This window comes from Phialemonium atrogriseum, assembly GCF_030411735.1.
Source record: "Phialemonium atrogriseum strain 8032-3 unplaced genomic scaffold QBC33scaffold_3, whole genome shotgun sequence".
Taxonomy (NCBI): Eukaryota; Fungi; Ascomycota; class Sordariomycetes; order Cephalothecales; family Cephalothecaceae; genus Phialemonium; species Phialemonium atrogriseum.
Genome location: NW_026848140.1, coordinates 1,229,365 through 1,256,304, shown reverse-complemented (window position 1 = coordinate 1,256,304; position 26,940 = coordinate 1,229,365). Strand labels below are relative to the sequence as shown.

At 56.4% G+C, this 26,940-nt stretch overlaps 10 protein-coding genes across 10 annotated transcripts; 7 read left to right on the top strand and 3 right to left on the bottom strand.

Annotated features, from left to right (window-relative positions):
- Positions 1–1,419: 1,419 nt before the first annotated feature.
- QBC33DRAFT_616624 (uncharacterized protein) lies at positions 1,420–2,942 on the bottom strand. Its single transcript, XM_060432665.1, has 2 exons — positions 2,502–2,942; positions 1,420–2,448 (listed from the first exon to the last, which is right to left on the bottom strand). Exons 1-2 carry the CDS (start codon positions 2,644–2,646, stop codon positions 1,832–1,834), a joined length of 762 nt encoding a protein of 253 aa, XP_060287374.1. The 5' UTR covers positions 2,647–2,942; the 3' UTR covers positions 1,420–1,831.
- Positions 2,871–4,811, top strand: QBC33DRAFT_234655 (WD40-repeat-containing domain protein). The gene is made up of 2 exons (XM_060422863.1): positions 2,871–3,339; positions 3,408–4,811. The coding sequence occupies exons 1-2, from the start codon at positions 3,095–3,097 to the stop codon at positions 4,729–4,731; spliced, it is 1,569 nt and encodes a 522-aa protein (XP_060287373.1). The 5' UTR covers positions 2,871–3,094; the 3' UTR covers positions 4,732–4,811.
- Positions 4,812–6,045: 1,234 nt separating this feature from the next.
- Positions 6,046–7,746, top strand: QBC33DRAFT_597847 (uncharacterized protein). Its single transcript, XM_060431944.1, has 2 exons — positions 6,046–6,346; positions 6,411–7,746. The coding sequence occupies exons 1-2, from the start codon at positions 6,329–6,331 to the stop codon at positions 7,539–7,541; spliced, it is 1,149 nt and encodes a 382-aa protein (XP_060287372.1). The 5' UTR covers positions 6,046–6,328; the 3' UTR covers positions 7,542–7,746.
- A 1,305-nt stretch (positions 7,747–9,051) lies between these two features.
- On the top strand, positions 9,052–10,868 carry QBC33DRAFT_597838 (Methionyl-tRNA formyltransferase). The gene is made up of 2 exons (XM_060431943.1): positions 9,052–9,573; positions 9,628–10,868. The coding sequence occupies exons 1-2, from the start codon at positions 9,315–9,317 to the stop codon at positions 10,725–10,727; spliced, it is 1,359 nt and encodes a 452-aa protein (XP_060287371.1). The 5' UTR covers positions 9,052–9,314; the 3' UTR covers positions 10,728–10,868.
- Positions 10,869–11,094: 226 nt separating this feature from the next.
- QBC33DRAFT_511944 (uncharacterized protein) lies at positions 11,095–11,773 on the bottom strand (the record flags this gene model as incomplete). Its single annotated transcript, XM_060425878.1, has 4 exons — positions 11,095–11,329; positions 11,394–11,550; positions 11,624–11,678; positions 11,756–11,773. The coding sequence occupies 4 exons, from the start codon at positions 11,771–11,773 to the stop codon at positions 11,095–11,097; spliced, it is 465 nt and encodes a 154-aa protein (XP_060287370.1).
- Positions 11,774–13,126: 1,353 nt separating this feature from the next.
- On the top strand, positions 13,127–14,652 carry QBC33DRAFT_234299 (putative fe-s cluster assembly protein dre2 protein). The gene is made up of 2 exons (XM_060422861.1): positions 13,127–14,113; positions 14,195–14,652. Exons 1-2 carry the CDS (start codon positions 13,306–13,308, stop codon positions 14,500–14,502), a joined length of 1,116 nt encoding a protein of 371 aa, XP_060287369.1. The 5' UTR covers positions 13,127–13,305; the 3' UTR covers positions 14,503–14,652.
- QBC33DRAFT_527027 (pheromone-processing carboxypeptidase KEX1) lies at positions 14,561–17,166 on the bottom strand. The gene is made up of 3 exons (XM_060426946.1): positions 16,770–17,166; positions 16,341–16,707; positions 14,561–16,284 (listed from the first exon to the last, which is right to left on the bottom strand). The coding sequence occupies exons 1-3, from the start codon at positions 16,931–16,933 to the stop codon at positions 14,872–14,874; spliced, it is 1,944 nt and encodes a 647-aa protein (XP_060287368.1). The 5' UTR covers positions 16,934–17,166; the 3' UTR covers positions 14,561–14,871.
- A 23-nt stretch (positions 17,167–17,189) lies between these two features.
- Positions 17,190–18,672, top strand: QBC33DRAFT_234304 (DUF431-domain-containing protein). The gene is made up of 5 exons (XM_060422862.1): positions 17,190–17,989; positions 18,044–18,061; positions 18,129–18,239; positions 18,294–18,412; positions 18,463–18,672. Exons 1-5 carry the CDS (start codon positions 17,668–17,670, stop codon positions 18,517–18,519), a joined length of 627 nt encoding a protein of 208 aa, XP_060287367.1. The 5' UTR covers positions 17,190–17,667; the 3' UTR covers positions 18,520–18,672.
- Positions 18,673–18,824: 152 nt separating this feature from the next.
- Positions 18,825–19,874, top strand: QBC33DRAFT_511940 (putative dihydroorotate oxidase; the record flags this gene model as incomplete). Its single annotated transcript, XM_060425877.1, has 1 exon — positions 18,825–19,874. One exon carries the CDS (start codon positions 18,825–18,827, stop codon positions 19,872–19,874), a length of 1,050 nt encoding a protein of 349 aa, XP_060287366.1.
- A 2,304-nt stretch (positions 19,875–22,178) lies between these two features.
- Positions 22,179–25,246, top strand: QBC33DRAFT_234170 (3-dehydroquinate dehydratase). Its single transcript, XM_060422860.1, has one exon. The coding sequence runs from the start codon at positions 22,577–22,579 to the stop codon at positions 24,860–24,862; it is 2,286 nt and encodes a 761-aa protein (XP_060287365.1). The 5' UTR covers positions 22,179–22,576; the 3' UTR covers positions 24,863–25,246.
- Positions 25,247–26,940: the final 1,694 nt, after the last annotated feature.

Genomic DNA, 26,940 nt, shown 5'->3' with positions numbered 1-26,940 from the left:
ATCTTCGAGACATTCCCTCAGCTATCGCGGTTTTCGAAGAACAAACCTGGAAGAAGGCAGAGACAAATTCCGCGGCTGCCGCGTGTGGATCTCTAGATCTAACTGGTACTATTCCGCGTATCAGCGTTGCGCAACCAAGGTCAACCATATTTTGGTCGAGCTGGCAAGCGTGTCAGCACAGACGCCTATTGGCTTCCATGCAATCTGCCATGCATTTGCGAAGGTACCACCTACCTGGAAACCCTAACCCTCCTCATCTTGACCCTCTTGAACAAGCCGTCGAAAGCGCCAAAGATCTCAGCCGACAACTGTCGAGAGTAACAGTAGCATTGCAATGGTGAGCAAGTAGGGAACCCGAATCTAATGAATTGCATTGCCTCAGACAAAAAGCAAAAACAGAACTTCACAGAGGGTCACTCCAAGGTTGGGGTGGTGGGGAGTCGGGGCGGCATCCTCGAATGTGTGATGTGGTGATTCCACTCCCTGATCCGAGCATCCCCGGTCACGCCAATATCTGTCGTATTCGATATCAGATAATTTATTTGATCATGTTTCTCGGGACGATGAGATATTGACCTAATCCACCGTGTCGGTAGGTTAGTGCCTCTCGACAAATGTCACGGTCCTGCGTTTTGTCTGGGGCGGCCAGATCTGCTGGTCTCAGTTCCCAACTTACCCCGGATTTAACGGAGACTCGCGTCCGAATTCGAGTCCGCCAACTCGGGAGCTTTTGCCCGAATTATAACTCCGAAAGCTGTTGGTGGACAACGACATATTCACGCCGGGTCAGACCGGGAGCCTCCCAACCCGTTGTGGCCACCACTATCATTTGCTCGGTCGGACCAAACTTGCTTGACCGACTGCAAGCAACCGGTGAGAACGTGGGGTGAAATCACGGTCAATATCGAGCGAGGGGGCCGTGGTATGGTCCTCTTTCTGGGTCGTCATGTCGCGACGTGGCCAGTGAGCAGCTGCTAAATAGGGCAGACCGTCCTGCATGGCTGCGGCACAGAAGCTGAACATGTTCGAATGCGGATGGCCAGGGGGCTGCGGGCACTCGATTCGCAAGGCGCGGCGCAGCGGACGCGCGCATACATTACCAGGTATCTGGACGAGTGCCCAAGCAACGTTCCGCTGCAGCAGGATGCAATGCGGCCGAGGGGAGCGCGGCAGTTGTTTCGCGCTCTTGCACACGAGCAAAGCGGGCGCGCTGCCACCGCAACCCATGCATGGATCATGCTCTAGTCTCCTTTGACGCATATGTTCGTTCTATGTACCTAGATGGCACATACCTGGATGTATGCATTGCATTCGGGCATCCTCCTCCTTCTACAGATGACGCCCGATGCCGATGTTCTTGCCGATGCAGGGTAGAACTGGAGGGCAGAACCCAAATGGGGGGTTGGGTGTGGTGCCAATGCCACACTGGTGTGGCGTGCGGGAGGGAGTGGGAAGGTTGCATTCTGCAGGGTCGCCAAACCAAACGTTCAGACGTGGGGGTTGGCTCAACCCCAGCGACTTCAAAACACTCTGACTTTTGATCATAAATGATATTTCTTTCAATGATCTCTTAATTGAACTCGGAGAGTGTGCCTGGAGCAACTCTTCAGTCTCAAGTTCGTCTGGCCTGAATTGAGAGAGAGGTTTGTGTTGCGCAATAGCCGCATGAAAATGTGCCGTAATCGCATGAAAAGAAAAGAAAAGAAAAAAGTATGGCAAATGACAAGTCACAACTCCGTCTATCCTGATCCTATGACCCTAAAGCAGTCAATGCCCTCGTTTCGTCACATCATCCGTCGATAGTCTCCAAACCTGTGACATGCCCTGATGGTTATCGTGATTGCCCCAAAGAAAGCGATCGAAGGGCTTCCTCGTCATCGTCCTCCGGTGGAGCGACTTTCAGCCTCTTTGGGTACCTCCGTCTCCAAAAGTCGTCCTCACTCTTATACCCAACAGTGATCTCCTCAGGCGCGTCCTCCTCCTTCCCAGCCCCGCTCTGGCCTGCTCGGGAATCGTCCACGCCCTCAGTAAACACGAGATCGCCACTCTTCCCAAGCGTCTCTCTCGCCGCCTCCTCTAGCAGCACTCCCATGGCCAAGAGCGCGGTCTCGTCCATGCTCCTTTCATCGACCAACCTCGAGCCCACAAAGGAGTCCGACCCCCGCCTCCGGCCCAGGGCCTCGTAAAACCGGCCGGCGTAGGCGTGAACCGACTTCAGCAGGTCACTGTCGGGGAGGGCCCCCCTCCCGTCGTCCGGCAGCCCCTCGTTGGCAAAGTAGATGTCCTTCTCGGCAAAGCGCTCTGGCGCCTTCTTGCGGCGGAAGAGAACTTCCTCCGGCGCAAGGCGTGCTTCCCGTCGCGAGAAGTGCGCCGCGTCGCGTTCTGAATCCTGGGCGTGGTTCCGCCTATTCTGAGATCGTTTTAGAGACTCGGTGGTCTTCACGCGACCTATCCATGGTAGTTAGTGTGGCGCCTTGAGAGCTACCATTGTAGATACGAACCTGCAACGGCATCGTAGAGAGTGGCGAGCCTTCTTGTCTCTTTCTGCTCAGAAGTCTCCGCAGCTGCAATTATGGGCCCTTCATTGTCGGAATAGGCTTCTAATTTCACGCCAGATACCGATCTGCGAGATTTTCGAGTTGACATGATGTCAAGCGAATCTGACAAATATTGAGCAGTGCCAGAAAAGAAGTTCCGGCTAGCCTACAGGGGGGTTTCGAAGATGCAAATTATTATTAAAATCTGTCCATAGAGACCTCATAGTGCACGAGATGAAACCAAAGACAGACCAAAGTCTAGAATTTGAGCATGTGTTAGATAGGTACCTAGTCAGGCTGAGGTTCGAGGGTCTTATGAAGAATACCCAAGGTATGGATATGCAGCTGGAAAGCTTATTCCGTTTGTGGAGCTCTGGCCAACCACGTCATGTGCATCCTATTACCGTTCCATCTTCAGCCTCAAAATATGCCCGGATGTTTAACTGCAACGTACCCGATCCTGGACCCCCTCTTAGACCGCAACTCCGCTTGCGAGAAAGACATACGGCATAATATTCACGGCAGGTCGCGCCTCGTCCTATGTCATATGCGGATGTATGAATCAGCTCCTTTTTGAGCGCTCGACGGGCAACATTGGGGCCAATGTGTTTGCCAAGCTCCAAACCTCGCAGCTCCTACACTCCTTCCGGCCCGCCCCTCGCTTTCGTTTCGATGGCGGGGAGAGAGGTGTGGTCGAAGGTACAGACGATAGTGGCGTAGCAGCCGGCGAGGGGAAGACATCACTTTGGTCTCACCAAGCTGGCGTGAACGCGCTGGCTTTGGAGCGGTTCGATGGGAGGCTGTAAGTCTGGTCGAGTTTCTTATCGTAGTCTAGTCGGCTTGCGATTCTAACCACCTCTCTTTCAACAGTCTAGTCTCAGGCGGCTCAGATGGAACCATCCGTCTCTGGGATCTCGAGCAAAGTGGAAACCCGACACTAGGCCACGCCTACCAACCTGTCTCCCAGATCACCCGCGCCGATGCGCCACCTCCGCCACCACCACGGCCGACATCGACCTCCTCCCGGGGTGTCACATACCCGGCCCGCGCATCCAGCACCGGCGCGCACCGCTTCGGCATCACGCACCTGTCCTTCTACCCCTTCGACAGCGCCGCCTTCCTGTCGTCCTCGTACGACCAGACCCTGAAGCTCTGGGCAACCGACTCGGCGCGCCTCTCGGGCAGCTTCAACCTCTCGGCCAAGGTCTACACGCACGCCATCTCGCCTGTGGCCTCGCACCTACTGGTTGCCTGCGGCACGCAGCACCCCGCCGTGCGCCTCGTCGACCTGCGCTCCGGCGCCGCCGTGCAGAGCCTCGTCGCACCGGGGGCCGGGGGCGGGGCCGCGGGGGCGGTGCTCGCTGTCGCGTGGTCGCCAAGGCACGAGCACGTCCTCGCGTCGGGGACCATCGACGGGGCCGTGCGCATCTGGGACGTTCGGCGGGCGAGCGGCCTGGTTGGCCTGCTGGATCAGGAGGACAGCTTGGGGATGTCGGCCGGCGGACGAGGCGCGGACGGTGCCGGCAATAGGAGCAGCACCGGGTTTGGAGCTCTACGAGAGAGGGGGATCCGCGCGTCGGCGAAGGCGCACGCGGGCCCCGTCAATGGCCTGACGTGGACGGACGACGGCGCCTACATCGTCTCGGCCGGCCACGACCAGCGCATTCGCGTTTGGGACGCTGCCACTGGCGCGAACACGCTCGCCTCCTTCGGGCCGACGATCCGCAACAGCCAGCTCGCCAGCGTCCCCATGTTCGCGACGCCCGTGGGGCTCAGCCCGCCCAAGCGGGAACTGCTTTTCTGGCCCAACGAGACCGAGATCCTTGCCCTGGACCTGCACCGCGGGTCCGTCGTCGCGCGCCTGCGGGGCGTGGGCCCGAGCCTCGCGGCCGTCAGGGCCCGACAGGGCGGCGAGAGGGCGGTCAGGAACCGGGTCACAAGTCTCGTGTGGCGGGCCGCCGGTGGGGGCGGGGGTTCGAGCGGCGTGGTCATGGGCGGGAGCACCGCGGCCGGGGGTATCTACAGCGGGCACCTGGACGGGCAGATCCGGGCGTGGCTGCCCGAGATCGAGGGCGCGGACGAGGAGGACGAGGACAGCACCACCGAGGAGGCCGTCGAGGGGAGGGCCAAGAAGAGGAAGGCTATTGATGATGCTTTTAGGAGCTTGATGGGGAGGCAGATTACGTTTACTTGAGGAGCAAGGCTTGGAATTGAGAGACGTCTATTCCGTACGAAGCTTGCATATATCCGATACCGTCGGGTGTTGTCTACCTAAGTAGCTGATGAGAACAATCAACAATCAACAACGTGACATATCCTGCGGGTGAGGCTGGTCGAGATAATCTACAGCTGGAGAGGTCCCTGATGCTGACCTGCTTGATACTCAGGACAGTTTAACTAACCACTGGCAATTGGAGTCTACAGCGAGGGATTGAGAACCACAGCACACATGACCCGTTTTTTATGTACCTGTGCCTCTCCCTGCCTCCTTGCCTTGCAATTGCCCATTTTATGAAGCAACGCAATTATGAGAATGACGACCCCCTCTGGCTTGTGCCTGGTTCTCAAGCAAGGAGTTGAGCGTCCCTGGTCCCTACACAATAGAACCCTGACGGGAGCTAAGATAGGTGCACATGGAGAAAGGGTCATCGAAACATGGGGGTTAGTGACTGCCAGGGAGGCTGCACAAGTTCATTGGAGGGCAGCAAACGGATAGCACAGACGGAAGAAGCTACGGCCGCATCATGTAGTGCGCTGCGGTAGTACGAACCACACTTACTGAGATCATCCCCGAGACCCGCCCTCCCGCATCCCGCATTCCCGCCTTCCCGCATTATGTACAGTACGCACTCTCGCCAAAAAGATCTACTAGGGCGTGAAGTCGCGAGATGAGGTCCCCCCAACGAATACAACGACACTTGTGTCGGCGATTCCGCGTGACTAGGTAGCTAACAAGGTATGTAGCATGGTGCGCGAGTAGCGTGAAGATAGTCTGGTTACTACGCCGTACGCAGCAGGTTATGCAGTAGGTAAGGCGACTAGCCACCGCTTCATTTTAGCTGTGCTGGCGCTGTAACCGTTGTACTCTTGATACGAAGGATGTGTGCTCGTCTAACATCGTGACAGGCCCGAAGGGGGTCCAGGCTCCTACGCGATTGTCTCCATGCAATCCACCGAGTTGCTCTAGTGTAGTGTAGGGTTACCAGATGCGGTAAGCCGAGCGTGATCATCATCGTCAAAAAAGATGGGAAATTCAATCGAGGACTTGAAAGTGAGATCAGCCCGCCTAGTCCAGGCGGGGGGTTGACGAACTATCAGACTAACCAGGCGCCCGGGTAGGCGCTAATGCTGAGATCCCCGCGCCGGAAGTCAACCCCCTGGTTCCCCGGCGTGCTAACTGCGACTCCTGGGACCTGATCTTTGCCGCATTTCTTCAGCCCTGCAGAGAGCCAGCCTCGAAGCGGCGCCAGGGCCGAATTCTCAAGAGGCTAGTAGTATATGTTACGGCACTAATACGGATACATGTACACTAGTAGGCTGTTACCAAGACGGGAAAGTGAGGTGAAGCGAGGAACTGCTTCTCGAGTCTCACGATCGTAAACCACAGTGTTTATGGAATCGCAAATACGGTCCCACACAGTCCATGCTTGTTTGCAACCACGGTGAGACTTTTAGCCAGGGTTAGGGTCACAGGCCCGCACCGTTATTGCAATACCAGCACCATTGAAGCTACCTACGTGGTAACCGCATATCACCGCCATCAGTGTGCCTCTCAGGGCCGGACGAGATAGATGGCTCCACCGCCAGCTGTGAGCCCCATACCTCATCTCATGAAGATGTAGTTGATTCGTAGCACAGCTGACATCGCTCCAGACTCCGGCGCCGTCCAGGTTCTTGCTATCCAAGCGCCAACCCAGCCAGCCTCAAAACCAGACCCCGAGCCAACTTCCAAGCGGACCACAGCAATTCAATGCCACTCCGCGGTTCTCACTGTCTTCCACGCCTCGCCCTTCATCAAACCTGGTCGGGGCGTTTACCACTCCATCGACCCTTGGCGTGAAGGCGCGATCCTCCAGGACCCACTCGGCCCACGATGTCATAGACAGTTCACCCGAGTCGCCCGACTCACCGGAAAGCTCCTCGCCGGGACCCACCGCCTATCGCGGTTCCCCGGACCCCATCGAGCTCGAGTCTCCCTTTGCATCTCAGTCCTCGCCAGGAGAGCGACGTGAGGGCCCCCCATCTCCGAAACGACGGCGCATCACCATCTCCCCGGAGCTGCTAGAACCAAGCTCGCCGCCGTATCCCGACGACAACCCGCTGACGGCCCGAGGATCCGACACCGACCCCCTGTCAGACCCGTCGGACGACGACCCCGGCCCACCCAGCCCGGACTCCGCCACGCACTACCCTGGCCACCTCAGCACCGGCGCGCACTCCTCACCGCACGACCCTCCCCCGCGAGCGCAACCCGCCGCCACCGCCGCCGCCGCCGCGCACCCGACCTTTCACAGGGCGCCGCGCTTCAGGGCAGCCGAGGCGCCCGCCTCGCGCCCGCAGTACCCGCTCCCGGACGCATTCTCCCCCCAGCGTGGCCGGCGCCGCGGCGGCGGCGCAAAGTACGTTTCCGGCGGCCTGGCCGCCGAGCTGCGCGACTGGCTGGTCGAGGTTAAAGGAGGAGGGGGCGGGGACGCGGACCCGGCCGACGCACCCGTCTCCGCTGCCGTTCTGCCGGTGATCGAGGTCGAGGAGGCGCGCCCGGGTCCCGGGATGTGGTTGGTCCGCGGGTGGCAGCGGGTCCCGGACGGGGAGGGTGGAACGAGGTGCATGGGCGTGCGTGCCATGCTGGCTGGCGAGGGCCGCTTGTCTGGGCTGGGCAGGAGGAATGATGTTGTCGGGGGTTGTGTTGTGCGGGTTTCGCACCCTGTGTGGGAGGTCGAGCTGCGGGATGGTAGGTGGTCTGTCGCTTGTGACTGGCATGTTGTCGAGGAGGATGGTGGCTAGCTTGGGTGGCTTTGCTCTAGGGAGGACCCTGAGTGGATGGAATCTTAACCTGTACATATAGTGCTGGCGGGACTGTGGAAGCATGATCTGGGGCTCTGAATGTTGTCGGGGTGGATTGCGTTGCTTTTCAACACCCGTTGCAAGTATTTCTAATAAGCATCATAGGCGTTATTTTCAGGGCCCAATACATACGAGTATCTCACGACGTTCATTTTATGAATACTTTTCACCAGCCTGATAAGCAAAGGACAGGATGTTTCCCTGTCTTTTCCTCTAGGAGCGGCCTAGATGTCCGGGAACCTATATCATTTATATCGAGTCTCAAGCACAATGGCCGTTCCAGCACTCGTTTCGGTACTGTAAGGCGGTTGGCTCGTCCGGAAAGAATTAGCACGATTCACAAGAGCACAAAATATACTCGCATGCTCAGAGGCCGCGTGACGTTGGGGCTCGGGAGGAGGGGCAGAGAGTGTTCTGGCGGAGAATTACCACCTCTGGACGATCAACTTAATTCACCTATTGTAGTCCATTTTGGCTCAAGGACGAAATTCATGTCTCCAGATAGAATGTGTCGCCATGGATTGGTGTCAGAGACGTGCTGTGTGCGCATATGTTATGTTAGATCCCTCTTGTACCAGTTTCTTCTGGAAGAGGAAGAGGGAGTAGCACCTCCAGGCATATCACTACCGCAGCTGAAAGGCTTATATAGACTCCAAAAGGCACAACTGTTGGCGTGGTCATGGGGTTTCCCTTAGCCCGTGTCTCCCGACCAGTGCGCCGGATATACGACCGCCCTCTAGACATGCATCCTCGCCCTAGATACCAAGGGACGAGACTGCACTCTGTATAGAAATCACCCGGGCTAAGGGAGGCCTTCAGGTTTACTACGGTGGTGTTTGACAGAGCTACTTTTGTGGGTTAGCGTCTCCTGAGTATTCTCCTATAGAGACCTCTTAGCAAACTGGGCCAGTCCAGGCGCCTGCCTCTCCGATAAATGACAGCGGCATGTCACCGAAGAGGCCGTAGCCTCAAACTTGAAGTAGTATGCGTTTTGCCAGCATGACTTTCCGACTCTCTTTGATGAGACCAGACGGTTGTGCAATAGTGATGAGTGTCCCCTGCTATTTACTTGGGCCACTCTAGGTGGTTACAAGCTTTGCCCAATATATAATGCACATAGACATAACCGATCTGGGGGACATGCCTTTGACCCGGCCTATACACTGGGGAACATGGGCTAACCAAACTGAATGAGAAGAGATTCGCCTGAGAAGGGGGCTTGATACTACCCCACACACAGGACTGAGTTCGATGAGTTCGCGAAGAGAACTGAAACAAGCGCTTCCTCCGGACCGCTTTCACAATAATAAATAATTCTTATATACACATAGGCAAGGAGATCAATTATGAGACTAGATACGGCATTGAGAAAATAGCCTGTCGTGAGGAGAGGACGCAGCTCCATAGGGGTAGTAAATATGTAACAAAAGCAACCTCAACCCCGCTTAATGGAATATACACGTATTGCCTCGCGTCAAACCTGCGCAACAATTGCATAGCACTTGAACCTCCCATCAACATTAGTATCTTGAAAACGGCAAAACTTGGAACTTTCCTACATCTTTTGCTGGATTGTAATCATTACCCCCTAGCTCATTAGGTTTCCTTTACGCTGACTGTCCACCAAATTTAAATTTCGACAACGATTTTTCAGGAAAGAAGCCTGTAGACAATGGTGAAGCTGAGGTAGTACCTCAGTCTTAGGCTGTCACAATGCTCAGATACTTGGCCAGACCGTCGTTACTGCGACTGAATGGCCGATGGTCAGCCCAATGGAGATACAGAAGTACCATTGCCAAGAAAGTCTCCGACCCTCTCCGCATTCTGTTCTGCGGCTCGGACGACTTCAGCAGCGTCTCACTGAAGGCTCTCCACGAGGAGAAGGAGCGCAACCAGGACCTGATCAGGTCCATTGACGTCGTTGTCCGGCCCCCAAAGCCAACCGGCCGAGGGAACAAAATCATCCGTCATGGTGAGAACCCTCCCACCTTGCCTCAGAGGCTCCGTTTCTGACGCAAATCCCCAGTGCCACTACAAGGCCTAGCCGAGCAGCTCGGGCTCACCATCCACGAGCGCGACACCTTCACAGGGTGGCACCCCCCCCAACCAGGCGGCGAGCCCATCAACCTCATCATCGCCGTATCATTCGGCCTCTTCGTCCCTCGCCGCCTCCTCAGCGCAGCCCGCTACGGCGGCCTCAACGTGCACCCGTCCCTCTTACCCGACTTGCGCGGCCCAGCCCCGCTCCAGCACGCCCTCCTCGCCGGCCTCGCCCGCACCGGCGTCTCCCTGCAGACGCTCTCCGACGAGGCCTTCGACGCGGGCCTCGTCCTCGCCCAGACCCCTCTCCCCGGCGTCCCCGTCCCCGTCGACTGCACCGTCGCCCGCCTGGGCCAGATGCTCGCCCCGCTCGGCGCCGAGATGCTAGTGCGCGCCCTGCGCGACGGCCTGCACGTCCCGCCCCCCGAACCCGCCGGCTGGATCCCCGGCCCCGAGGACCGCGCCCGCCTGCGTCATGCCCCGAAGATCACCACCGCCGACAGGCGCGTCGACTGGGCCGGCGGCGGCGGCGGCGCCGAGCTGGCCGCACGGGCGAGGGTGCTGGGCCCGCTCTGGGGGCGGGCGCTGCACCGCGGCGATGGGGATGGCGGCGAGGAGAGGCGGCTCATCCTGGAGGGCGTGGAGGTCGCGCCAAGGGAGCAGTGGCCGGAGGGGATGGTGCGGCTACTGAGGGCCGCGGCGGAGGCCCGCGACGGGGCAGCCGAGAACGGCGGCACGGAGGTGGATGTGGATGCTGCGGGGCCGGATCTGGGGGTCGTCACCTGGGTCCAGGATGCCGCCGGTGAAGGCAACGGCACCGGCACCAGCACGCGATACGTCGATATCCCGTATTTCCCGGACGGCGAGACCATCATCGTCCCGGCGGCCCGGGGCGGGTGTGTCAGAATACACAGCATCAAGGTCGAGGGCGAAAAGTCTCGCCCCGCTGCGACAGCTATCGGGGCTTTCTCTAAGAAACACACCGGCCGTGGTGCAGGGCCTTGGGATTCGATTTGGCAAGCGCTTCCTGGCGCCGATGCCCTCACGCTCCCAATCGAGGCTGGCTTAAAGCATCTACTGCCGTGATCTAACAACTAGATGGGTGCGTAATACGGACACCACTGCGGTCACCGTTATCCTGACTTACACCCTGGCTGTACAGGCACACCCCTTTCACTCGGAATCACTTGCCGAGTTGATACCCTCCATGAACTAGTTTCATTCCCCTATCAAGTGGCACTTGGCCTAGAAATTGTCAAGTAGTGTACAAACGGCTTTTGCTTCTTCTGTAAGAAAATCACTCGCAGAGAGCAAGCACGCTATTATGAGCTATGAGAGAGCCAAATAGAAGGCATCCCGGCTGGGATATCCGGCTGGAGATGCATTCCGCCAAATCAATTGGATCCTGCTTATGAGTGCAGGGGACTGTCTCGTCATGTTTAGATGACGTCTTTTAGACGTCCTTGGTGACCTTCTCCTCTTCCACCGAGACACTGGAGGAAGTGTCCGTCTTAGCCAGCTCCTCATCCGGGCCGTGGATGCTCTCTTCGAAGACGGGCTCGGGCTCGTTGACGTCAAATTTGGTCTTGAAGTCGTTCAGGCTATTGGGGAAGCTAAGGCTGTTCGAGCGGCGACGAGCGTTGGTGAAGTTGAAGTCCTCGTCATGGGCCTCTTCACCTACGTTTCCCCTAAGTTGCTGTTAGAATCTTGATAGCCCCATGATATGGAAGCTTGACAGCGAGGGTATCTTACCAATTGCCTCTCCCAGCGCCATTCTTCTTGGTCTTCTTGGGGTCGACGTCAACGTACCCGCTCTTGGCGAAGAAACGAGGCAGGTGCTCCTGGGGAGCGGCGGTGCCGTCAGCGAGACCAGAGTGGTCCTTGTCGTTGAACTTGTGGGAGCGAGTCACTGGAGACAGGACACGCTCGTCAGCACCCGATGATAGATAAGGTCGATGCTGGAATTAGATGAGGACACTTACTGATGATGGATCGGCGATGAATTGGTTGAGAATATGGGATGAAAAGAGGGGGTTGCTGGCTTTTAAGGTTAGCATCACACGTAGGGAGGTGTAGGTTGGTGCGGGGTCACAAGCTCGAGGAGCCTAGTCGACCTTCGAAGAAGGAGCCATTGGGAATTGACATCTTACATCAAGAGCACACGTATGTGATGGATACCAGACGCTGGGAAGAGAGTGTTATGGAAGGAGACTCGTCTGATGATATGAAGGAGGGAAAAGGATTGGGAGGTGGATGGAAGTGTGGTTCCTTGGTTTGATGTCGTGAGAGATGATGTTCAGGAGGAGAGATTCAGATTGTTGGGGGAGCTGTGGAACCTTTTAAAGGGGACTGGAAGGCGCTCTTGTACCAGCCATTGAATAGGTAGGTGGCCAGGGATACATAGCTCTGATGAGCAAGAGGCCAGGGTGGGCAAGTGAAGCCAAGCGGAGGCACGAGGGAGAGCAGTCGCGTGACCTGACGCAACTGGGCATGACTCTGAGCTGACCACATTGGTACGGGAGGAGGCAGGGACTAATGCAATAGGCAGAGCTCTGCCCCGAGACATGACACAATCCGTGTAACCAACAGCGAGCTCCATTGATTTACTGCAGCGTACTATATCTCTGCTTTCCAATTGAGGCATTACTCTGTCACTTTTGTGCTCTCTTGTTGCTGGCATACGGATAGATGTTGGAGAGCTTCTAGCCTGCTTGAATTGGCCATCTGGCCACCTCCCCCCGGCTGTGACCGGGGCTGAGCAGACGACCTCAGTTGCGTGTGACATCAGTTGGCCCCACCCGCTCCCTTGTCTCAGGTACCTCTTGGGGTCCCAAGTAATGCGGGGTGCGCCTCGCCTCTACTGCTGGTCTGGCGTACACGACACATAACTGGCCACATCTAACGCCGTTCTTGTAGCGCTGTTTCCAGCCCCTTCCACCCCACCCATCAGCAGGACAACTGCCGACCCAACTCAAGGTGAGCCCGTCACTTCACCGGGTGGAATTCACATCTAGCATTCATTCAGCATTGTCAGTTATTACAAGGCAATAGCCTCTGAACGACCTTCCTAGGCAACTACCTGGCCGATAACTACCCGGTGGGTACGTACCTTGTAGAATGTGTCCATCTTTAAGTTTATCTTATGGGGACGTGGCGAAGCCAATCACTCTTATCAATGCATCAAACCCCTCTCCAAGACTCGTCACGTGGCACTCTCGATCGAAAGGCCCAGAAGGTACTGCACGGAAGGACATCCCGGCGAACAATCAACCTCTTCCTCAACTTATCCGGGGGCGACTCTCCTAGGATCCGTCTCCGTTCCCCCTAGGAGATGCAAGATCTAAGACTAGACCTATTTCGCCTTCCGTCGTGAGCTTGGCTACTTATACCAACTTCATTACTAATCCCTTTGCTCCCTGCCACCGGTATCGGCCTTGGACTAAGCCGATGCGTAATCCGTAAAGCACGAATCTTGGATATCTTATCTTTCTGCCTGTGGGGCAGCCTCTTCTTGCTGAAAAATCACATCCTAAAAAAGCCCAACTGCCAACTTTCAACTTCTCACGCGGGGCATCTCTGACCACCGGAGCATGACGCCAGGCCCGACCTGAATTTTCGACGAGTCCAGCGCCAAATCCCAAGCCGTCAACCCACCGCCGCCGCCATGTCTCCCTCAACCATCACCCTCGATCTGACCCCCGACTTCGACCCCGCCACCCGCCCATCCAAGCAATCCCACTTCCAATCCCATCCCCGCCAGAATGGCAGCACCACAGCACCACCCGGCGGGCGCACCCTCCTTCTCGCACCTCCCTCCGTCGCCGCCCACGAGGAGCGCCTCCGGTCCGTCTTCGCCACCTTCGACCGCTCCACCACCGACCTCCAGATGCTGGACCGCCTCTCCGCCGGCCTCGTGACCCTCCCCCCCGCGACCTACGACCTAGTCCTCATCCTCACCGGCGTCGACGGCGGCCGCCACGCCGAGGCGTCCCGCCTCCTCGCCACCCGCGACGTCTTCTCCCGCCTCGTCCCCTCCATCCGGCCCGGCGGCAGGCTGCGCAGCGAGGACGGCAGTCTGGGCGGCGGCGGAGCCGAAACCAGGGAGGCCGTGCTGGCGGGCCTGGTGGCCGCGGCGGACGGCGGCTTCACCAAGCCCGAGTACGCCGAGGAGGTCGTGCCGCTGCGGTTCGGCGCGAAGAAGAAGAACGGCACGGCGACTCCGGCTGCGGCTGCGGCGCCCCAAAGAAGCTCCGCCGGCCCTCCCGTCGGGAGCGTCACGGTAGATGTTGGTGGGAAGTCACACACGCTGGACATGGTGCCTCCCGCGGCGAAGCCTGCTGGTGTTGGTTTTGTGGACTTTAGCGATGACTTCGACATGGATGATTACGACGAGGATGACGATGACGACGATGACTTGATCGACGAGGATACCCTTCTTGGATTGGATGACCTGAAGAGGCCGATCCAGCAACGTGAGTTCCTCCGCCCCCCCGGCTAGCTAGCCTTGCTGCTGGCGTAAAGCTCGCCCCACTAACTAACATCCTCCTCTCCAGCACCCGAATGCCAGCCGAAGCCCGGACAGAAGCGGAGATCCTGTAAGAACTGCACGTGCGGCCTATCAGAGAGACTCGAGGCAAAGGACAAGGCCCGGCGTGAGAAGGCAGACAAGGACTTGAAGACACTGAAGCTGGCGTCGGACGATCTGAACGAGATGGACTTTACGGTAAAGGGTACTACAGGATCGTGCGGGTCATGCTCGTTGGGAGACGCTTTCCGCTGTGCCGACTGCCCCTACATCGGGCTGCCGCCTTTTAACCCGGGCGACAAGGTTGAGATTCTGAACAACATTGCGCAGTTGTAGAAGGGGGCGGGACACGATAGATTTTTGCTTGGCGACTCTGGTTGAATTTCATGGATGGGTTAAAAGACACGGATTCCTCGGGGGCATATCTCGGGGTTATGAGGGAGGCATCACGTTTTACAAGCAAAAGAACCATTAGGGGCCAGGAGGCCGCCTGCTCTGAACAATGATTCCAGAGTTGACATGACCTGGAATTACCACGTATAACCGCTGGAACGTGGCCGTTTTTGCATGACGAAAATATAACCGCATACAAGAAACGGATGTGTTCCAAATAATCCAATAATTGCCCTGCTAGAAATGCCCCTTTACGCCATTGCCCCGTGCCCAATTTGTCTAAAACCCCCAAAACAAGGAGCAAAATCAAACTCAAGATTGCCCTTTGCTAGGCTGCCCATTGCCATGACTCTTTTCGGGCTCGGGCTCGGGCTCGGGCTCGGGCTCCTCGTCATCGCTGGCACCACCGACGCTGTAGTGATCCCGATGGTGCTCGTCGATCGGCGTGTCGACGTGCAGATCGTCCAGCTCGCTCTCGTCGAAAGCACCAGCCTCGATGTCCCGGTTGAGCCTCTTGTTGCGGAAATTCTGCAGCCCGGTCCGCCGGTGTCCCTCGCTGGTGGCTGCGAGATTGGCGCTGCTACCGTTCTCCCCGCCAGCCAGCCCCTGGTAACCGGTCCTCCGGCGGCGATCCCTCCATACGAAGTAGCCCCACGCGGCTGCACCGATGACGACGACGACGAGGACGATCTCGCCCGACTTCTGGTAGGCCTGCCACTTGGCCGCGTTGAGCTTGGCCTTCTCTGCCTCCTGCGCGTCCGTGCCGTTGCCTGCCGCTCCGCCGACGGTCGTCTCGGGGCCCTTCTCGCCGTCCAGCCGGCTGTCGGTCGGCGCGCCGCCGATGCTGCTGATGTCGACGCCCATGAAGCGGTCTAGCATGTCCCGGGTTCGTCTCGGGTGGTCGAACGGGACCATGTGGCTGCTCTCGTAGAAGAGGACGTATGTCAGGTTGCGCGCCTCCTGCCAGAAGCCAGCAGCCTCGCCCTCGAACGTCCAGTCTCGTCGGGGAGCCCAGGTGCCGGGAGATATTTCAAAGCCCTTGCCGTTATTCCACTCCATGTTGCTAATCAGTGCCTCCGTGCCAAGATGGTTGCAGATCAGGTCCTCGGAGCCCGAGAAGAGTAGCACGGGCACCTCCTTCAGTATGTCGGGCAGGAAGACGATGGAGGGGTCCGAGTTCGAGGCGCGGAAGTGGGAACCCACTGCACCGCTGCACTCGGTCCAGCCAGTGCTCTTATTGGGGCTGATATGGAGCGCATCAACGACCTCCTTGCGGCGCAGATAGGGTGTGACGTAGCCGAGATCCGGAGGCCAGTTCATGCCGCAGGCGGGGAAGACATCCTTCAGGCGGATGTCGTACATGTTGACGCATTCCTGCACGCCGTCCGAATTGATAGTTTTCGTCTGCCCTAGTATCTCTTGCAGGATGGACTCGCAAGATGTTGTAGAAACGCGCTGCTTCCCGACAGCTAGGTCTTTCACGCATATGCGGTGCTGGATTTCGAGGTTGTTGGCAATAGTGCTACCCTTCTTAACCAGGCCCTTGTCATAGGCAAACTGGAGGTACGCGTCGTACTGCTCAGGGGGCGAGATCCAGCCATTCCCAATCAGCAAGCCCCTCAGGTTCCACTTATCCTGTGCACCCAGGTCTTTGTTGCGCGCGAGAATGTGCTTGGCGATATAGGGGATGTGCTGGCCGGCATACGACTCTCCAGCAATGTAGAGCTGGGCCAGACGGTCAGCATGGTTCTTGAAAACGGGGTTTGGGGGGTCAAGCTCACGTCGTCACGTTGATACTCTGGGAAGAGCGCGAACCACTTCTCCAGGAAGATCATGAACTGGTCTGCCATTTCGTCCAGCTCTCGGACGTAATTCTTGGGATCGGTGTCGACATAACTGTATCCGGTGCCGACCGGGTTATCGACGAACAAGACATTCGCAAACTCGTTCCACGAGCCATCGTTATATTCGAGCGTACGTTCGTCCTTCAGCCGGTAGGGGCCAATCTCCATCAATGCACCATCTTCGGAGCTGCAGCCGGGGCCACCATTCAACCAGATGACGGTCCTTTGCTTGTTCGCAATATGCTTGTTCTGGAAATGCCAAAAGAAGAGATTTCCGTTGTTTTCCGGCGTGACTTCGATGTGGCTATGAAGCGCAAGACTGTGTTAGCTTGGGTTACCGCACATTTGGTTCAGGAGATATCATACCCAGCGTGCATCTTGATCAGGGGACCTTCCGGGGCGCCTGGAAGGGACCGGACGAAGTAGTCACCGGCAGACGCGGCATTGGCTGGTGCTGCGCAAAACAGAGCAAAAGCAGCGATGACGGCCGGTAACCGTCTCCAGCCCGAGAGGCTCGGAAGAACGGCCATGCTCCCAGATCGCGTGGGTACAGTCACTGACCCAGCGGCGCAAAGGACATGAAAAAAGAAAAGAGGAGAACTAAGTAAGCGACGGCCCCGAATCGATGGTAGTCATGTGGAAGTAAGGGCAGTCGCGAAAAGGAATCGGCTTCAAGAGTGGATCGAATTGAGAGATGAGAGATAGAGATGTGTCCTCGAACAGCTTACGCATACGATCAAGATTGATTGATTGTCTGTCTGGCGGTTAGGGTGAGTGGGGCTATTTAGCCTTGGCGGCATATCATGGACCCGTGGCGTGCATAATCCGTGCGCAATAACGGAATGCGCCTTCTGTTATTAGTGGTTTCCATCCGCCACAATAACGGATTCATCTTGCATTTTATTGTTACCCGGATCTGGAAAGTTGCTCGCAGTCATAGCTAAGGATACCTGGATCTGAGAGGTCAATATTGCTCAGGATGAAAACGTCAATGGTCCTTTATGTGACCATATGCACCTAAATAGTACATTTTAGCAAGGTATCATTAGGTCCGGATCGGACCTGCAGCCATATACCTCCCGCTCCGAACTGATACCGTCCCGCACCGCACCGCCGATTGTTGAAAATTTGAGTTTGCCCCGATTCCGTACTGAACAGCCACCACTTACGCAGTGCCCGTCCTCGGTTGAAGATTGCTTCCCCGCGATACTCAATTTCACAGTTCGGCTCGAGATCTGGCTGCTTCGACTAGCATTCTTCCAGCATGAGTTCTTTCAGTGGCAAAACATTCATTGTTGAGCATCTTGACGAAGAGCTCGGGCCATGGTCAGAGCTGGAGTATCTCACCATTGCTCAAGAAACGCAGGATTCTCACGGGCAGTTTTTCCTAACTTCTTTGCCGCCGGCCCTCAAGCTGCCTGAGGGCCTGACAAGGCTTCATGCCTTCCGTCCCGAGACAAGGGGGGTTGAAGAGATCTATGCCCAAGATAAGACGAGGGTGTGCCTCTTGGACCCTTCCGCATCAAAAGATCTATCCCCCGAGGACGGGGCGGCCTTTGATGTTTTCCTCTTCGGAGGAATACTGGGTAAGTCGTGACCTGTTTGGTCAACTCAAGTTGCACATGTTTAACCGGTAGTAGGCGACGACCCTCCTAGAGGTGATTAAGATTACCCTGTTGTTCTCGGTGGCCAATGATTTAGGACAGAGCCTGAACTTCTAGCTAGATCGAACCTCGGAACTCAGAAAGAAAGGCTTTGAGGGCCGCCGTCTTGGCTCGAAGCAGATGACGACGGATACGGCAGTGCGAGTCACACGTCTGGTTGTCGAGGGAAAAGGTGCGTTTCGTGTCGTGGATAATGCATCACTCTTGTTCTGACAACATCGACTAGTTCCCTTGCCAGATATTCCTTACGTAGACTTTCCAGAGTTGCGATTCAATGAGCATGAGAGTACCCAGATGCCTTTCCGCTACGTGATAGACGCAGAGGGAAACCCCATCATGCCAAAGGTTTGTTGATCACGGCTTCGAGGGACTTCCACGCTGACATTGGGATCTAGGGTATGGTGGAATTGATCAAGAAAGACGCTGACAAGGCGATCGATGATCTCTTTTGAATGGAACTAAGTGCTCGTTGGATACGCCATTCTGAGGACGAAGCCAGAAGAATCGACCGACTCTCAATCTATCGCGTGGGACTGGAAAAATATATCTGGCTTGCTTTACTCTGGCTTCGTGAGCCGCTCGTGTGCTCTTATCTTATCAACCCCGCTTCGAGAGTATATATCTCACGCCATGACTCGGTAGCAAGTATACGTCGTTGGGCCATATCTCGTCAAAAGACTAAGATTGTACGTGCTTCCTTGGGATAGTCCGGCGTTGAAAACAGCCGAAGAGAGAAGCCATCTAGCAAAGTATCATAATGGCGCAATCTCAACCCCCAGTCCTCGATCTGCAGCCCCCACTCCTGAACTCGGCCAACCCTTGGGCAACTACGTTAGAGGACTTACGAGCCTTGTATTATTGTACTTCAACTGGCGCCGTCACAACGAGGACCTCGCTCATCCAAGGCTTCGCCCATGATTCCGCCATACACCAGCACCTTTTCTTCACCACTGGACACCACAGCGTTGCCAGAGACCGTGACCTTCTCAGTGGACCGGAGAACGCAAGCCTAAACACGCTGGGGTACAGTCCCATCTCCCTGGATGGCTACCTGGGATTTATTAGGACGATAGCCAGCTCGCAATCCCCAGCCCCTCCCCCAGGCAAATACTTCATCATCTCTGTCACCGGCAGCCCAGAAGAAGTAGCCGAGTGCTACAAGGTCATCGCCTCCGCTAAGCGCGACATCCCCACCCCCCTCGCAGTGGAGATCAACCTCAGTTGCCCTAACATCCCGGGCGCCCCGCCGCCGGCTTACTCGGGGATGGCCCTGGCAAAGTATCTTACCGTCCTGAGCAGCCTGATCGCCTCCAACCCCGACCTCCCCCGCCTGCCCTTCGGGCTCAAGACGCCCCCGTACACGCACGCCGCCGAGTATCAGACCCTCATCGACGCCCTGCTGGACTCAACCGCCGGCGGTGCGGAGGGCACCAGCCCCCTGAGCTTCATCACGGCGACCAACACGCTCGGCTCGTGCCTCGTCCTCAGCTCCGGTGATGGTGGTGGCGACGATCCGGCCTCGCCGACGCCCTCACTCCCTGGTGCCGGCATCGGCGGCATGGCCGGGGCGCCGCTCCATCCGCTGGCCCTGGGGAACGTGGCGACGATCAGGCGCATGCTGGACGAGCACCCCGGGGCGCTGGGCCACGTGCGGGTCGTCGGCGTCGGCGGGGTGCTCGATGCCGGCGGCTACCGGCGGATGAGGGCAGCTGGGGCGGCGGCGGTCGGTGTTGGGACGGGACTGGGACTGAGGGGTGTTGGTATCTTTAGGGAGATCGAAAGAGGGTTGGGAGGCAAGTGGAAGTAGGGAGGGTCATCGGTGGAGGTGGGAAAGGGGGGGGAAAGGGGGTAAAGGGGGGTTCCTGTATGACGATGACTTAGCGAGAGGGCTGAGAGGGAGAGCCTATTTGTTCCTTCGGCGTAATGGCCCTACCCATCCGGCCCCTTCGGAGTCCGACTCCGTAGGATTTGTAGGACAGTTGACCAAGTTGACATTGAAAAAGATCGTCGTTGCATGATTCACTGTGCTAAATATGCCGCCGGGCATAAGCAACTTGGGTTGGGCTCGGCGGGTGCCCTTGAAACCAACGATCCAACATCATCCCAGGCTTGGAATCAAGGGCTCTGAACGATGGGTTCCGGCTTCGTAAAACGAGCGAGGTGGTGGAAGTCTTTGCTGTACCTCAGGACCCCTATACGTCGTTTTCCCGCTTGCCAGTTCACCATTCAAGGCAGCAGGGTTGAGTCCCTGTTCGGAGGATAGGCATGGTGAGGATGATGAGTGTGTACCAAAGAGGCAACTCATCGGTCTTCGACCTTCTGATCTTCTTCCACGAGGAAGAGAGATGCTCCGCGGCTTGCCCCAGCGTCTCTATCCACCAATGCTATTCACAGGAATCTCCTCTGCTTGGCTTGCGCAACTGATTAGTACGTGTTGCAGCGTTCACTCGGCCCAATCAGTGGAGCTGAAGACAATGTACCTTATCTGTTGTCATCTATTTGGTCGTATTCCGGTGATAACCCGCGCCAGCGTCAGTCGCCTATGGGCTGAGCCGTTTGGCGGAGCAAGTGTTTGTAGGCTACGAATAGGGGCCAGGACGGAAGCCGAATGGCGAGGCAGATACTTCGGGTACCTGGGCAAGATTACTCTCCCGTTGATAGGCACGGAGAATTATATTAGTCTATTGCGTAGTGAGGTCGTTACATAGTATGTCTCCATCTTCAGTTATGATAGGAATGCGTATACTTCGTAATGAGGCCACAAGATAGCTACACAGTAGGAACCTAGGGAGGTCCGCCCCTATATGCTACGAAGAACAGAGCTGATAGCAATCGCAGATAGGGGCTGGGAATATATCGGGCGTGTTCTCACCCCGTTCGACTGTACCTACGAAGGTACCTACAGGACCTACACGGATGAGAATCGAAAAAAGCATTTCCACGGATTCCAGCAAGGAGCCTCGGGACGTAGTTTGAAGTCGGAGAAAAAGCTTGCGTCTACGCTGTAGCTTCTGCTTTCTGCATAGGTGGGCCGGTGTCAAGAGTGTTCAGAAGACTGCTATTGGTGGACAATTACTGCACCGGAACTACAGAAATGGGGAAATGCGGCAGCCGTGGCTGTGGGCCCCGAAAGTGGCGCCAACTTGCCCTGGTAGCCGCATCGTTGGCCCCACCATAAGCCAGCCCTCCCCACAATGCGCAGTGGCCTCAACACCCGAATGCCTCCATTGGCTGCGCTATTGGACTTGAGAAAACCAAATGATTGGCAATAACCTTGGGGTTGAAAGGTGAAGTCGAAACGAAACGAAACCCCGACCATTCCGGGCCGGTCAGGATGATAGAACCCTGCTTGCCTACTATGTAGCTGTACTTACTGTGTACTATGTAGGACTGTAGGTAAGTTGGTCGCTGACGAGCTCGGGTGGTTTTGGCCCATTTGGGGAGATCCACCAAGCTGGGCATCCCCGCAGATCCCCATGTCGTTCTGTACCTAGGCAGGTACCTCGCTGTGGAGCCAGCCTCCCTGTCCCTCAGGACTTTTTCCCTCCACTTACAGGCGTCTAGCGGGCCCAGTCCCACTCCAGAATTCTGGCCTGCCTTGCCTCTAAGCTCTTCTCAGGGATCACCACTATTCCACCCATTCAACTGCTTTGCTGGCTGACGGCAAAACGAAACATCGGCGAAATAAAGCGGCTAGCCTTGGCATTGCGACCGCGTAGCTATGCGGATGCTCCAGACCCTTTGCGCCTGATCGCCTCTTTCTCTTCTAGCGGGCAATGCCTTTTTGTTACTTGAGCCTCCAACCCTTTCTCGATGCTGCAGCTGTTCCCCATGAAATCGGTACTTCGGCCTGTAGCCGCTTCTGCTTAAAGTTATGCTCTGAACCTCCCCCGCGTCGCCCTTGCCGCCGCGACCCGTAACGGCTTCGAGCCTCTGCTGCCAGAGCGGTTCCGAGCTCTGACTAGTCAAGGAGGGAACATCGCATCGAGGTAGGTTGAGCAGAGGTACATACTTCTTTCCCGTCCCTAACGCAACCTTCGGCCACCCACGCTTTGTCGATCGCATCCGCAACTCTCGGAACCCAATCGCAAGGATTCAGCCGTCGCAGGCACCTCACGACGAACCCCCCACTGAGCGACCCGGAAAACGCATATACCTGACACAAATACCCACGACCTGGCCACACACGTGCACTCGCATCCTCCCTGGCTGACAGCCTCTTGCGTCTTCGTCCCCTTTGCGAGCCCAGCAACTACCTATAATCGACAAGCCTGCAAAAGTTGGCGTGCCGTGGCCGGCAGTCCCAACAACCTCACTGACCCGACTTGATTTTGCCATGCCGGCTGAGTCTTTCGCAAAACAGTTTACATTATCGGATCCGGGGTATCGGGCGAGATCAGCGCACGCGACAGGTTGGTGGAGGGGAGAAGACAATCTCGCAGACTGAGGGATCTTAGTTGGACGACACCGCTTTGCACAGCCCTCGGCTTCCCAGACCGCAACGGAATCATGGCCACGGTACAGCAGCACCAGCCGGTCCCCACACCGGCTCGGCCCAAGAGCATGAATGGCGGCTCCCACGATGTGGATATCAGCACGGACGGCGCCGCCCTGCAAGTAGCCTCGAGGAGCGCATTTGGAAGCGGACCACGAAGAGGAGATACCAGGGTGGTGGTTATTATGTACGGCCCGGGCCAGGACAAGATCGTATCGGTCTTCGCCGAAGTACTGGGGAAGCAATCTCGGTTGAGGACTGGCTTCAACGACGTTACTCCTGCCGACAGGGAATCTGTTGTTGGGATTCTTGCGGACAACGCAAAAGCCGACATTGCCTCGCGGAATCAGGGGTTGGTCGTGGCGATCAATGCCCATTGTGTTAACTTGGGGATGCCTCCAGACGTCTTCCTCTCTGCCCAGTGCGACTACGAGTTCTTGTATACGGAAACCCCCTTCTTTCGACGGGATTTGTCACGATTCATCTCACATACCCTGGGACAGCTCAATCATCATGAGACTCTGATGGCGAAGCCCAGGACCTATTTCATTTCCACCACGTTCCCGGATGTCCGTGCGGCTCTGCCCAATCTGGACATACTCACTGTTGGCGCCGACGCCGTGGAGATCCGGGTCGATTTCCTCAAAGAACCGTTAGGGGATGGAACATTTTCCGCAGTGCCCAGCCTGAGCTATATCGGCGAGCAGGTGATGCTTCTACGCCAGAAGACCGAGCTGCCCATCATCTTCACCACGAGATGCACAAGAGAAAATGGCCGGTTCCCAATGGAGAATCCGGACCTCTACTTCGACTACTTGTACCGCGCGATCCAGTGGGGTGTCGAGTACATCGATGTCGAACTCTGGCTGCCAGAAGCGATAAGAAAGAGGCTCTACGAGAAGCGCGGGAACAGTCGCATCATGTCGGCTTTCCACGATTTCTCTGGGACTTTCAAATGGCTATCCAAGCAGGCCGAATTGGTGTTCTTGGAGTCACAACAGTATGCCGACATCGTCAAGATGATTGCAATCATCAACGACCACAACGAGAATTTCGAACTGGAATACTTCCGTTCTAAAATCCGGGCAGAATTTCCCAACTCGCCACCGTTGTCGGCCGTGAACATGGGCGAGGCCGGGCAGTTTTCCCGCACCCTCAACCGAGTGTTCACCCCCATCACCCACCCGCTGCTTCCCGTCATCGCTGCGCCTGGCCAAATGAGTGCGGCAGAGATAAACCAAGCGCTTGCTCTCCTTGGCCAGCTGCCCAAGAAAAGCATATATGGGATCGCCAGTCCGTCATCACATGGCACAAGCCCGCAAGCCCCCTTCTATGAGAAATGCTTCAATGAGCTCGGCCTGCCTCATCACTTCGCTGTCGTCGAAAGACAGTCGAGAAACTCGGGGTGTATGGAGGCCTGGTGCAACCAGAGGAACTTTGGCGGTGCTTACCTCAACCCTCCCGTCTCGTTTAACAGCCTCGTTGGGAACAGCTCTTTCTTTCCATCTGTAAACAATGGAACTGGCCCGATACTTAGCGAGGCCGCACAAGTTATTGGGATGGTCGACACCATCGTGGTGCGGTCGGGCTCGTTGGGTTCCACCTCGTCGGCTCCACCGTCAATACCCTCGAGCCCTCGACATCACCATAATGGCGACTCCTTTGGTGCATATGGGCCAACACAATCCGGCCTTCCGCCGAACACTTCGCTCATCTTCGAGAATGCCTCGTGGCGGGGAATCCTAAGCACTCTGACCAGGGACCTCGCCCCTTCGGCGTATTTCGGCCGGGCAGCTGTTGTCCTCGCATCCTCGTCCGACGATGCAGCAAGTGTCATCTATGCTCTCAAAGCTCTGAAGGTTGGCAAGATCTACACCGTCGGTTTCAGGACGCCGGCCTCTCTCGCCCGCGACTTGCCCATTGAACCCTTTAACAGTCTCGAAAGCCTCCAGCGGGCCCGGATGGTTGGCTCGACGAACAGTGATGACGGTGGCGGAACGGGGGCTCCGTTCGTCATCGTGAGTGCTCTCGGCCCCGAGAAGAGCAACCTCGTCGGTATGCTCGTTCGGGTCTTCGGCTCGAGAGGCTCGGGCTATAAAGGGAAGGTGTTTCTGGATCTTGCGGATGGGAATGTGCCTCGCAGAGGCGACCCCGGCATCATTGCCGAACAGAGTGGCTTCGCCGCGTACGGGGTCGCCGACGTCACGGCCTTCACCACCGTCGAGACGTTGAGATTGCTGGTGGGCCAGAATGTGCCGTATAGCTTTGTCCGACTCGCAAGCGGAAGGGGGCTCTATTAACCGGTTCCTGGGAATCGGACATGGCCGTCACCAAGACACCTCTCACGCACTTGCCAGATTGTGTTGGCGGGTCCGACGTACTCACACCCGGGACCGGGTCGTACAAAGCTGGAGGATTTTATATATCAAGTCTTTGTCTGCTGGGATTTAGACGGATCATAGTGTGACCCCATGAGGATAAATAGGAAGCTAAACTTGATAATGATATCCATTACACGGCACCCTCTGCCCTTCCTTGCCCACGCAAAACAAAACAATATCACGAAGGTTACTCTCTGTCGGGTTTAAATTTGAACCCTTATGTGAGGTATGAAAGTTTAGGTATTTACCTAGTTTCTCCTTTTTGCTTATATCTATGCAGCTGTTTTCCAAGCTCAGTCAACCACACATTGTTTTATCTGGACCATCGTCTCCTCCTCGGGCCTTCCGACTCTCCCGCTTAGTTTCACATCACATATGTCTTCCATCACAGCTTTGCCAGTGATGTCAAGGTATTTATTTTCAATCATCATGTTAGAAAAACCATGGTCCGCGGGGCATAGCCAAAAGCAGAACGGACAAATATCATGGAAAGTCTTAAATGATGGTATGGACTGAGAGAGCATTATCGAGATGGAGAAAGGATCCAAGATACCTACCTACTTGGAAACCGAGCTCTTGATAATGCAGCAGTGGGCTGCACTGCATGCACACTCCAAAGGGGGTTGGAGAAGTTGGGGTCAAGTTGCAAGGGTTTACAATGTACTCCGAACAGGAGGGAACGTCGGTCGGCTGGTCATGTCCCGACTCGGTGTTTGCGGGGCAAGTATTTTTGAAGGAAGCCGCACCCATGTTGCCGAAGAGAAATGCCAAATATCTATTACATGGTTCGTTTCCAGGAGGATATTGTGTTGAACCGTAAACGGATCTAGTTTATCTTGCTTCAGAACTAAGTATGCCATCCCATTGCCCGCGCCGTCACCGACTGTCCGAACTATTAGAGGCTACCTAGAGAGGTATGTGCACTTGCTCACCTCGACCCAGTTGGTGAGCATCGCTAGTTCGTCCGTTCTCGATTCGAGGCCGAGAAATGAGGGGTAAGTACCTAATCTGTAGGGGTCCCTGGTTGGCACCAATAGGCAGCTGGAAACCCACCAACCCCAGAACTCAATGTCCTCGTGGCTTTTCATTCGTACCTAGGTACCCTCCTCCCCATTGGCATCACCAGATCACCAGTCGGTTTGGTGTAAGAATCCCTAAGTGCAGCTACCCTAGAAGGCCGCCGAGAGTTCAGAACGCGGGCCGGATGGGCCCGTCTTGGGATAATTGTTATATTTGCGCGGCAAAAGACACTGGCTCCCTTCATCTCGTCAAGCGCGTCTCAAGTACTACTATGTAGGTACAAAGCGGCGTGCCCTGGGTCTTAATTGGTCGATATGCATCCAATGTTGCATTTCCCCAGCTTTGCTTCCCCTCGGCATTGTGAAGAAGGATGATCAGTCCAGAAATAAAGAGCTCAGAGGAGTCGGTCCAACCTTGGGGCCAGCAGGCAAAACCGATGCGAGAAGTGATTAGGTTGCTGCAGAGGTAGAATGTAAACCAGGAAATACCTTGTACCTTCGAGCCATCCCCGCAAGCAAGACCACCTAGTCTTTTACGCTATTACGTGCGATTTTAAAGCCTCAATCCCTACATAGTAGTAAGCTCAACCGACGACATCTGCGCAGGTTCACCCGAAGCAACCCTACTACGGAATACACTACATACATAATAGACAAAACCTGGATAAATTACCTACCTAGTCGTAGCTCGTACAGCGAGCGGTACCTTAGCCTCTAGACTCCACACTCAGAGAACCCTGTCTAAGCCCCTGGTCCCGCCCCAAATCCCCGCCGTCCTTTACTATCTAGTGCCTGGGACTGTCGGGGTGGAGATGCCTTGCCGGGCTGCTCTTTTCCAGAATCCCACAATCTCACCTCCAACTCTCTTCCGTCGACATCTCCGAATTCACCACTGCGATACGAAATCGACACGTGTCGGCCACAGCTTGCTCGACTCGACAGACAGCTCAACCCAGTAGCGAATACTAAGACCCCGAA

Excerpts from the sequence above, each read along its gene's own strand:
- QBC33DRAFT_234655 (XM_060422863.1), top strand. The coding sequence starts at position 3,095 with ATGAATCAGCTCCTTTTTGAGCGCTCGACGGGCAACATTGGGGCCAAT. Across the intron at positions 3,340-3,407 it reads GAGCGGTTCGATGGGAGGCT|TCTAGTCTCAGGCGGCTCAG; the intron begins GTAAGTCTGGTC and ends CTCTTTCAACAG.
- QBC33DRAFT_234170 (XM_060422860.1), top strand. The coding sequence starts at position 22,577 with ATGGCCACGGTACAGCAGCACCAGCCGGTCCCCACACCGGCTCGGCCC.
- QBC33DRAFT_234304 (XM_060422862.1), top strand. The coding sequence starts at position 17,668 with ATGAGTTCTTTCAGTGGCAAAACATTCATTGTTGAGCATCTTGACGAA. Across the intron at positions 18,240-18,293 it reads TCTGGTTGTCGAGGGAAAAG|TTCCCTTGCCAGATATTCCT; the intron begins GTGCGTTTCGTG and ends AACATCGACTAG. Across the intron at positions 18,413-18,462 it reads GAAACCCCATCATGCCAAAG|GGTATGGTGGAATTGATCAA; the intron begins GTTTGTTGATCA and ends ATTGGGATCTAG.
- QBC33DRAFT_234299 (XM_060422861.1), top strand. The coding sequence starts at position 13,306 with ATGTCTCCCTCAACCATCACCCTCGATCTGACCCCCGACTTCGACCCC. Across the intron at positions 14,114-14,194 it reads GAAGAGGCCGATCCAGCAAC|CACCCGAATGCCAGCCGAAG; the intron begins GTGAGTTCCTCC and ends CCTCCTCTCCAG.
- QBC33DRAFT_527027 (XM_060426946.1), bottom strand. The coding sequence starts at position 16,933 with ATGGCCGTTCTTCCGAGCCTCTCGGGCTGGAGACGGTTACCGGCCGTC. Across the intron at positions 16,708-16,769 it reads CTGATCAAGATGCACGCTGG|CCACATCGAAGTCACGCCGG; the intron begins GTATGATATCTC and ends TGCGCTTCATAG. Across the intron at positions 16,285-16,340 it reads CAGAGTATCAACGTGACGAC|CTCTACATTGCTGGAGAGTC; the intron begins GTGAGCTTGACC and ends CGTCTGGCCCAG.
- QBC33DRAFT_597838 (XM_060431943.1), top strand. The coding sequence starts at position 9,315 with ATGCTCAGATACTTGGCCAGACCGTCGTTACTGCGACTGAATGGCCGA. Across the intron at positions 9,574-9,627 it reads GAACAAAATCATCCGTCATG|TGCCACTACAAGGCCTAGCC; the intron begins GTGAGAACCCTC and ends GCAAATCCCCAG.
- QBC33DRAFT_616624 (XM_060432665.1), bottom strand. The coding sequence starts at position 2,646 with ATGTCAACTCGAAAATCTCGCAGATCGGTATCTGGCGTGAAATTAGAA. Across the intron at positions 2,449-2,501 it reads TCTCTACGATGCCGTTGCAG|GTCGCGTGAAGACCACCGAG; the intron begins GTTCGTATCTAC and ends TACCATGGATAG.